This window comes from Populus euphratica, unplaced genomic scaffold, assembly GCF_000495115.2.
Source record: "Populus euphratica unplaced genomic scaffold, PopEup_1.0 scaffold112.1, whole genome shotgun sequence".
NCBI classification, from domain to species: Eukaryota; Viridiplantae; Streptophyta; class Magnoliopsida; order Malpighiales; family Salicaceae; genus Populus; species Populus euphratica.
Genome location: NW_011499997.1, coordinates 230498 through 240437, shown reverse-complemented (window position 1 = coordinate 240437; position 9940 = coordinate 230498). Strand labels below are relative to the sequence as shown.

Genomic DNA, 9940 nt, shown 5'->3' with positions numbered 1-9940 from the left:
TCATCAATCAATCCTTTCATTTATGTGATAGACCTGCATTTAAAATGAACATTTACCATAAATTAAAGGTATCTTATATTATTAGATATGTTATTATAAAACATGCTTTAGTTAAGGAGTTATTGATACTTCGAGTGCAAAATGATGAAATAAAACCTTGACAAAATGTACTTTTAAGTACTAATCAATTTGTTTTTAGGTTAAGACTAAGCATTCATAATAAATATATCATTCAGAATTCTAGCCTCCTTTTCGTGTTTTATCTTAATTATTTTAACAATTTTGAAGTATTTTATTATTGTTTTCTTGCAGGAGTAAGAAAGATTGTTTGACAGTTTTGTGCTAATCTTTTTTGTCCATATTTGTTGAAACCAAAGAAGAACAAAAAGATTGTTGATAGAACGAAGAATAAAAGTGATTAATGCCAAGTTTTTCAAAGATATTGAAGAAGAATTGATGTTCAAAGGAAAGAAAATCGGCTGAATCATGAAGTCCAATGTATATATATATACTCATAGAACATGAAGCTGCCAGGAATACAAAGCATTTCTAGGGATTTGAACAGATTTAATTTGAAATTCAAATGGCATCTTGATGATTTTATGGCACCAAGGAGACAGGATCACATTTATCAAATCTTGAAATCCTAAACTGGCATACGCTCGCCAGGTGAGCTCGCGAGCATTAAATTTTGTTTATCAGTGATAACAACTCGCCGTGAAAAAGAAGTTTAACGAGGAGAAATATATTGGAAGAAGGAAGAAAACATGTAGATTAAGGGTATATGGCAAAAACTCAAGTACCGCAACTACAGAAAAAACGATAATAAATAAGCTAAAACATAATAAAATTCAACAGTTATTTGCTTGGAAAGTTATCTACTTATATTAAGGAAGTAATTTCTGGTCTTATCCTATAATTAATTACGCCATGCCATTGTCGGTAAAAAATGGATTCATTCTGATATTAAACAACAATTTCTAATAATATGCTACTTATTAGTTTCAGCTCTTCTTAGATTTGTTAAGCAATCCCAAAGAATCTATATATATATATATATATATATATATAAACTACACAAAAAAAACTGAAAATATTATTGAATCCTTAATAAATAATAAAATAATATTATACTATATTTTTTAACAAGAGATTTAGTCCTGTGGTTTAGTTGATTTCGTCTGTCATTTTTAATCTTTGATTAGATTGAATAAACTACAATTGTTTAATATCACACACTTTGTTAAAACATGCAATTGCATCACTAAATCGAAACGACCCCGCAAATGTGAGAGAGGTGTGATGAAAACAAGAAATTTGACTCCTGTAGGCAATTATTAATTAGTACATGTAGTTTTCAAGGTGTAGAATCTAGAAATACTGAGGGTGCGTATAGAAGTCAAAGTTTCAATATTAGACATTTCGACACCATTCTTGGTAGCTTGGGTTCCAAGGACAAATAGTTTGATGTGGTCCAGGTCAGATAGAATCTTCAACTATACCAGTTCTCCTAGCAATTTCAGATTCTATCTGGTCTTCCCCTTCTATAGATAAATCTTTGGTGAATATGTGTGTGTGTGTATCCATGTATTATAAGGATTCTAAGACTTTCAAAATCAAAACTTCGTATAACAGAATGAAAAGGGGTAATTTGTTCACCCAAGTAAATTCCCAACTAAGCACTTGCCCTCTTATTCCTGTTAATAAAGTTCTAAAACCTTTCTTTCTTTTATCTGTGCTCATCGCCTTCCTTCTCATCCTCTCTGATGGAGTTGAAGCTGCGGCCGGCACGAACAAGGTTACTAATATTGGTGCTATCATTGATGGTAATTCCCGTACAGGCAAAGAAGAGAAAACAGCAATGGAAATTGCGGTCCAAAACTTCAACAACATCTCAAGAAACCACAAGCTCTCTCTTCACTTCAAGCATCCTGAAGGAGACCCTCTTCAAGCAGCTTATGCAGGTAAATAATCTAGCCATCTCTAAATGATTTTGAGTTTCTAGCTTAACATTAACAAGATTTGAAGCAGTAGCCATCTCTCTCTTCACAATTTTTCTTGCAGCTGAAGAGCTGATCAAAGAGAAGAAAGTGGAAGTGATTATTGGCATGGACAAATGGGAGGAAGCAGCCCTGGTTGCTAATATTGGAAACCAGTCTCAAGTTCCAATTCTTTCATTTGCAACACCAGCCAGAACTCCGATTTTAACTTCACTTCGTTGGCCTTTTCTAATTAGAATGGCCAGTGATGGGTCAGAACAGATGAGATGCATTGCAGCTCTTGTCCATTCTTATAATTGGAAAAGGGTAGTATTGATTTATGAAGATGACGTCTTAGGAAGTGAATATGGCAATTTAGCTCTTTTAACCGATGCTCTACAAGAGGTTGGTTCGGAGATTGAATACCGCTTGGTTCTTCCACCGTTTTCATTTTTAACGGATCCAAAAGATGTTGTTCAAGATGAGCTTATGAAGCTAAAACATCGAACTGAAGCTCGTGTTTTTATTGTTCTTCAGTCATCTTTGCCTATGCTCGCTTGTATTTTCGGAGAAGCTAAGAAAGCGGGGCTTGTAGGAAATGACACAGTCTGGATAGTTGCAAACAGTATTACTAGTTTCTTGGATTCTGTGGACAATCCTTTTTTTTCTTCTATGAAAGGCACTCTAGGAATCAAAACCTACTATTCTTCCAACAGTTCTTACAAAAGATTCGAAGGACTGTTCCAGAAAATTTTTCGGTCAGAGTATCTAAATGAAAATGATTTTCAGCCAGGAATTCAAGCATTAAGAGCCTATGACAGCATTGGTATTGTCACACAGGCTATAGAAAAACTAGGTAGCAACATTACTAGTCCAAATTTTTTTCTAAACAGCGTATTAGAAAGCGATTTCACTGGTTTGAGTGGTAGAATACGTTTCAAGGATGGGATGCTGTCAGATGCTCCTACATTAAGGATTGTTAATGTGGATGGGAAGAAATGTAAGGAACTGGATTTTTGGTTGCCAAATTGCGGTTTCTCGGATACCCTCTACTTGGAACAAGGCAAAGGAAGGTGCATAAACAGTGATGGTGGTAAAACCTCTAGAGGGTTGTCCGGTCCAGTGATTTGGCCTGGGGATCTCAACGGCCGAGACCCAAAAGGATGGGCAATGCCTACTGAAGCAAAGCCATTGCGAATAGTAGTCCCTCGAAGAACCTCGTTCAATAAGTTTGTGACATTTCGAAGTGGCGAGAAGCGGCCAGTAGGTTTTTGCGTTGACCTCTTTGACGAAGTCGTGAGACGATTGAATTACTCCATACCACACGTATTCGTCCCCTTTGATGGGCAGTATGGCGATATGATTGAAGGTGTCTACAACAAGGTAACGACTCTTTAACTTTGCTAGTTGATATTTATTAAAGAACTGAACCTTTAACTTTATTTGTAGATATTTACTAAAAAAATAATATAAATTATATTTTAAAATATTATTTTAAAATTTTAAATTTTTAGATTAAATTTATTTTTTAACATGATATTAAATTTTTAATAACTACATAATCACGATTTTGAATATTATTATTTCTATTTATTTAATAAAAATTAAATACAAGTTAATATAAATAACTAAATATATATAAGTTTCAAATTTAAAGAATTTTTACTCCAGGATTGTATTAAAAAATAATATAAATTATATTTTTAAATTTTATTCAAAAAAATTAAGCTTAGGTTTAGTTAGTTTTTTTTTATATATTATCCATAAATATTGATTCCACAATTTTTTTTAAAAAAAAACAATTGCCAAAACATCCAACTGTGATCTTCTCTAATTTTCAGTATGAACGCATGCATGTCAATATAGCCTTCTAGAATAACTAGTCAATGCCACGCTATTGCCAAAAGACGCTATTAATTAAAGATAATAATAATAAAAAAAACATTATTGATAAGATTTAATTATGGTGATAATATTAAGAAAAGGTTGTTCATATACTACATATCCACATGCATTCACACACATTTAAGTAATATGAGCCCATTCTAATCAGAAATCCATATGTTATTCTAATATTTTAATTGGAATTGTTTCTGATTTAATATTATATATTATAGATAGAATATAAATATCATCTATCAACTATGAATTCTTATCCGAATAGAAGAGATGACACAGAGTCAAAATTGGCTGCAACTCAAAGCCAAGAATAAATTCATAAAGCATTGTTTCTGATAAGAAATTGAAATTTCTCCACCATACTTTCTATGAGATACTTCAGACTTTCTATAAGAATAAATCCATAGTTTAACTAAACGAACTTTGACTAGTCCATTGAGGCCCATTGAGGAGTTGTATGATTTTGCCATTATTTTGCTCCTGTCTCGTTCTATCAGCTGTTTTTTCAACATTATTTTTGTACTGAGTACCATTGTTTGACTCTTGTGCCACTTGTTAATCGGAAGACTTATGATGCTGCCATTGGAGATATAACCATATTAGCTGAAAGATCAGAATACGTAGAGTTCACTCAACCTTACGCGGAGTCAGGATTGTCCATGATAGTTCCACTTGAGACTGAAGATACAACATGGATTTTCGTGAAGCCGTTTAACTTAGAGATGTGGATGGTGAGTGGTGCTATATTCATCTACACAATGCTTATAATTTGGTTCCTCGAGCGCCAAACGAATCCAGAATTTAGAGGCCCATGGAAGTATCAGTTCGGGACCGCGTTTTGGTTCACATTTTCATCTCTATTCTTTGCTCAGAGTAAGTATTCAGTCTCACAAGTTATATATGGCATATGTATCCAAGACTCTTTGATGGCACATTCTCTGTCAGTAACCTTAATCGATCTGAAGCTCATTGTTACATTTTGCAGGGGAGAAACTTTATAGCAACTTCACTCGAGTTGTGGTGGTAGCTTGGCTTTGTGTTGTCTTTATCTTAACCTCAAGCTACACTGCCAGTTTGACTTCAATGCTCACCGTGCAACGAATGAAACCGAATTTTTCAGAGTTTGAGAAACTAAAGAACGACAAGTTAAATGTTGGTTGTAATAATGAATCTTTCATCCAGGAATACGTCAAGGATGTTCTTGGATTTGATCACGATAAAATCAAGATCTTTAACCCTGAAAATGATTACACAAGTACTGATTTTGAAAGGAACAACATAGCTGCCGCTTTTCTTGAACTCCCATATGAGAGACTTTTCCTCAATCAACATTGTAAAAGTTACACCAGCACAAAAGCCACATACAGATTTGGAGGGTTCGGCTTTGTAAGTATTAATATGCACTCCAATTCTATTTTCTTTGCATTATGATGCCAGGAACCTTTTTAAAGACTTGAAACACGGTGAAGCCATTTCTTTGAACGTTTGTTTATTACTAAATATTATGATATTTGCTGTACCTGCAGGCATTCCAAAAAGGCTCTCCTTTTGCTGCTGATTTTTCTAGAGAGATTCTATGCCTATCGGAGGATGGAAACATAACATTATTGGAAGAAAAGTGGTTTGCCCCCTCACCTGAGTGTTCAACTTCGGCAACTAATAATAATATCGAAAGCCTGAGCCTCCGCAGCTTCAAGGGAATCTACATTGTATCTGCTGCGATATCTACTATTTGTTTTCTACTATTTCTCATTCGCTTGTTAAGGAATTCACGGCCTCATCAAGAAGCAGATGGAGGCCATCTCACTCCAGGTGGTAAGAGTGGTTCAAGCAGTGGAGAGAGAATTACAAAATACTTTTACAACGGAGAAAAAACCCGAGTTCCTAGGAGGGCTTCAACTTTTGCTCAAGCACGATAAGGATGAATGGGGCTCTATGAAGTGGGAATATGCGAGTAACTCTGACAATTTGGAGACTAATTAGGGTTCCTCGCAAGCTGAGACTGAAATGCCATAAATTTCACGACATAAGGATAAAAAAGATGAAAAGAAAATGAAGAACATGGCCAGAGATCAAGGTTACGGTGAATATTAATTAGTTCTCCTAACTCCATTTGCAGTGATTAAGGTCGTTGTTGACTAAGCACTGAAATTTGTCAATAGGATTAGATGCATATACATTAAGCTAAGTCTGTACATTCGGGATACGATTTGGTAGGGTGATTTATCATCTTATATATATATAAACTCAGGAAACTCATGAATATTATTTATGTACATTTGCTGGTAAATTTAATAAATCCACGAATTGAAAGAAAAACAAATATTGCAAAACTCTTGAATCTTAAAGTAGAGGGAATGCTATCAGAAAATTGATAAATACAAAAAGAAATATCAAGGAAATATTTCTGTCAGAAATATACCGATGGATTTTACCTATGAAAATATTCCCTCAGTATATATTGAGAGAATTACAGTGAGAAATAAAATAATTAAAACAAAGCAAAAAATAATGATGTGACGATTTTACCAACAGATTTACCGATGAAATTTATTCTGTAAAATCATTGGTAAACTGTGAACACTATTCATCATGTCAATTACAAAGAGAATCACAGATAAAAAACTCCGTCGATATTTTCTAGAGAGCTTTGAAATTGTTCATTTTTCAATTGCACTGTTAATTATTGTTCTTTACATATAAAATCATCGACGGATTGAAATGTCATTGGTGTTATTTGATGATTTTTTGAAAAATTTAGATTAAATTAAAATTTTAAATTAAATATCACAGACGGAATCACCGACAGATTGAAAATTCATCGATGATATTTAGAGGTTTCTAAATTTTTTTGATAAAATGAAAAATTTAAATTAAATATTATAGACGAAATCACTGACAAAATGATTAAAAATATTAATATTTAATTATCTATCAGTAAAACGCTCCGATAAAAAACCTAGAATCCCTAATTTCACAACAAACCCGTCTCCTTTCTTCTTCTTTTTCTTCTTCTTCCTTTCTCTCATATGTAAAAAAAAAACATTAATATCCATTTCTTTTTCTTCTCTTCTCTCCTCAACTCTTTCTCTTCTCCTCTATGCTTAGACATGTCTTCTTCTCATTTCTTCTGTTTTCTTCTTATTTTTTTAATTAGTATATTTTATAAATTCTTTTTTTTTCTTAGCTTCATTTGCAACTACATTAAGGTAAGATTTTTTTTCTTGTTTTTTCACTATATTTGTTTTTTATTTTATTTTTAATTGTTTTTGTTCTTAATAATTATATGAATGTTGTTGGAGGATTTTTTTTTTTCATATGAGATCAATTTTTAGTTGATTTATTTATAGGATTTTTAATTTTTTTTTTCATATGAATTTTTTCAATTGAATTTATTTGTTGCAAATTTGTTTGTTGAGTTGATTTTCTTCTTCTTTTTTCCAAGCATTTTGAGTATTATAGAGTGTTGATTTATATTAATTTAATTATTTTATAGTTTTGTAAAATAGATTTTTTTAATATTTTTAAATAATTACAGATGAAATTACATACGGTATTTTTCCGAGGAAAATACCGTTGGAATGATGCAGATAATGTTTTTTGCTCGCTTTTTCTGTCAGTAAATCTATTGGTAATAATATTTTTTTTATTACTAATAGATCTACCGATGAAAAAAAAATGCCAACTTAAAATTCATTGATGGAGCGTTTTCGTTGGTGATTTCATTGGTAAATTAATTACGAAAGGAATGATATTGCAAATACGGATGGAAAACTCCGTCGGTAAATTTAAAGATTGTGGTAGTGGAAGCAAATCATATAAAAAAAAAACCTAACAAACATGTTTGCGCGATGCTACGAGACTGCTTCTAAAATATGTTTTAATTTTTAATCAACTCTTATTATGCAATACAAATCTACCAATATTAAGTTTTATAAAATTAGATGATTTTTTATTAATTAAGTAAATGTTTTTTAATTTTTACTAAAAAATCCTTCCATAAATATTTATGAATATGTGAGAAATTCTAAAGTATTATTCTTCCATAAATTTTACATGAAAAGTTTTATCATAAACCAATGTTTCTAAAATCAAATTTCATTATAGTTTTATCACGTCAAAATAAAAAATATTTATCAATGTTATTCAAAAATCTTCTTAACTCTAATGTTATATGGCTCCATAAATTCTCAATTAAAAATATTGATAATAATATTAATACATAAAAATATATTATATTAGGTAACCACAAATAAATTTAAAATTTTAATGGAAAATTGTCTTAAACTTTTTCAATATCACTTCATTAAATTTCACTTATATAGCTTCACTAAAGTCATGTCAAAAGGAGTAATATTCTTATTATGTATTCAATTTTTAAAATTTATATGAGTACTAACTTGATTAAAAAAAAGATAATAATTAAAAAAATATATTAAACAAAGCTAAAGATAGAGTGAGTTTGTTTAAAAAATGACAAGTTATCTAATTTAAAAGATTTGTAGTTGTTTTAAGAAAATAACTACTCACCACCTATTTTTTCTATAAAACTCTATTTTTTACAATATTTAAATTAAAAATATATCAAAATTATCTCCCATCATCTTTATATATCCCTTTTTTACTCTAATACACACACACACACACACACACACACTTACCTTAAAACCTCTCAAGATCCATTTCCAAAATTATTATTGTTCTTAGATTTTTTTTTAAAATAAGAACAAACTTAATCATGAATCTTGATCTCATAATTCTTTTGATACCTCTAAGTATTTAAGAGAAGGAGATGGATGGGGTATTTTTTTTAATTAAATCCAATAATTTGGTTTTAGACCAAATTACCTTAAAGAACAAGATGACAACCTTTTCCACCACATAATAACATCAATCACATGTCCACAACAATTTCTATCATCCACACAGACGAAAATAGCTTGCTTAAGCATACGATCCACATAACAACGCAAATAATAGTGCAAAAAATTGAAAATAAATAAATAAAGAGTTAGGTAGGAGAGAAACAAAAGAATTTTATAGTGATTTGTTCTGATCACATACTTTATTTTCTTTTATAACTAACCATATACTTCACACTCCATATCAAAAAACCAATTGACCTTCTAACATTGAAACAAGATTAAACCCAACATTGCCTTTTTAAAGAAGATAGACCGAAATCTATATAAGCTCGCACATAAAGATCATAACTAAAATCTAAATGGTTATAATGCTATATACACTTTAACAAGAAGTTTTACTAAAAAAAAATAAAATAAAATATACAAGAAAAAATAGATTATATTAGAAAATAGTCTTTAATAGGTGTAATCTAACTATTTTTAAGTGAATTAGGTGAAGCAATCAATATATAAGAGAATAATAAAGAGTACGCTTGGAAATTAAAGGAATTGATTTGTAAAAACATCAATAAAAGCTTAATGATTGTAACAACCTTTAAAATATATAAGAAGAGGCCAATTTATAGAGAAAATTAAGCTTGTAGTTGTTTAGAATATATAAGAATAGGCCAAGAACTTTGAATTTTAAAGATTGGTATACAATATGGTTTAAGCTAAATGATGTAAAAATTATATTATTCAAGACAGAATAGAATGGTGTCATGAAGATGAAAATTAAATTGTTTGTCTTGCTTATCCTAGTTGGAAGATGAGAGATAAGGTATTTTCAAATTCAAACATAAGTGTAAAGACAAGCTTGGTATGACTCTCACATACTTAGTTCAAGAGATAAACAATAATTTCAATTTATTACTTGAACCACGTATGCTAAAAAATCATCTAATATACAAGTAGTTTAAAAAATATTTATCTAGTAAGGATATCTAGTTTAGTAGTTGTTTTTGAAATTTTATATCTAGTTTAGTTAATTGGTATGCCACATGCTAAGCTTATTGTGTAGTATTCCAAAATGTTTTAGAGATGTGTTTTGACCATGGGTTTTGTCCTCACATAAATGCGCGCTGCCATAACTTCATAATTACATATAATAGTTAAATTATATTTATATAAACTAGCTATTTTTATATTTTATTACAT

General features: G+C 30.6%; 1 protein-coding gene across 1 annotated transcript; it reads left to right on the top strand.

Annotated features, from left to right (window-relative positions):
* Positions 1-1455: 1455 nt before the first annotated feature.
* On the top strand, positions 1456-6126 carry LOC105140675 (glutamate receptor 2.5-like). The gene is made up of 5 exons (XM_011047589.1): positions 1456-1964; positions 2065-3362; positions 4445-4751; positions 4864-5264; positions 5405-6126. The coding sequence occupies exons 1-5, from the start codon at positions 1568-1570 to the stop codon at positions 5795-5797; spliced, it is 2796 nt and encodes a 931-aa protein (XP_011045891.1). The 5' UTR covers positions 1456-1567; the 3' UTR covers positions 5798-6126.
* The last annotated feature ends 3814 nt before the right edge of the window (positions 6127-9940 follow it).

What these genes read in the sequence shown, in the direction of transcription:
- LOC105140675 (XM_011047589.1), top strand. Translation starts at nt 1,568, where the DNA reads ATGTGTGTGTGTGTATCCATGTATTATAAGGATTCTAAGACTTTCAAA. An exon ending in TTGAAGGTGTCTACAACAAG is followed by an intron (nt 3,363 to 4,444) that starts GTAACGACTCTT and finishes GTTAATCGGAAG; the next exon opens with ACTTATGATGCTGCCATTGG. An exon ending in ATCTCTATTCTTTGCTCAGA is followed by an intron (nt 4,752 to 4,863) that starts GTAAGTATTCAG and finishes TACATTTTGCAG; the next exon opens with GGGAGAAACTTTATAGCAAC.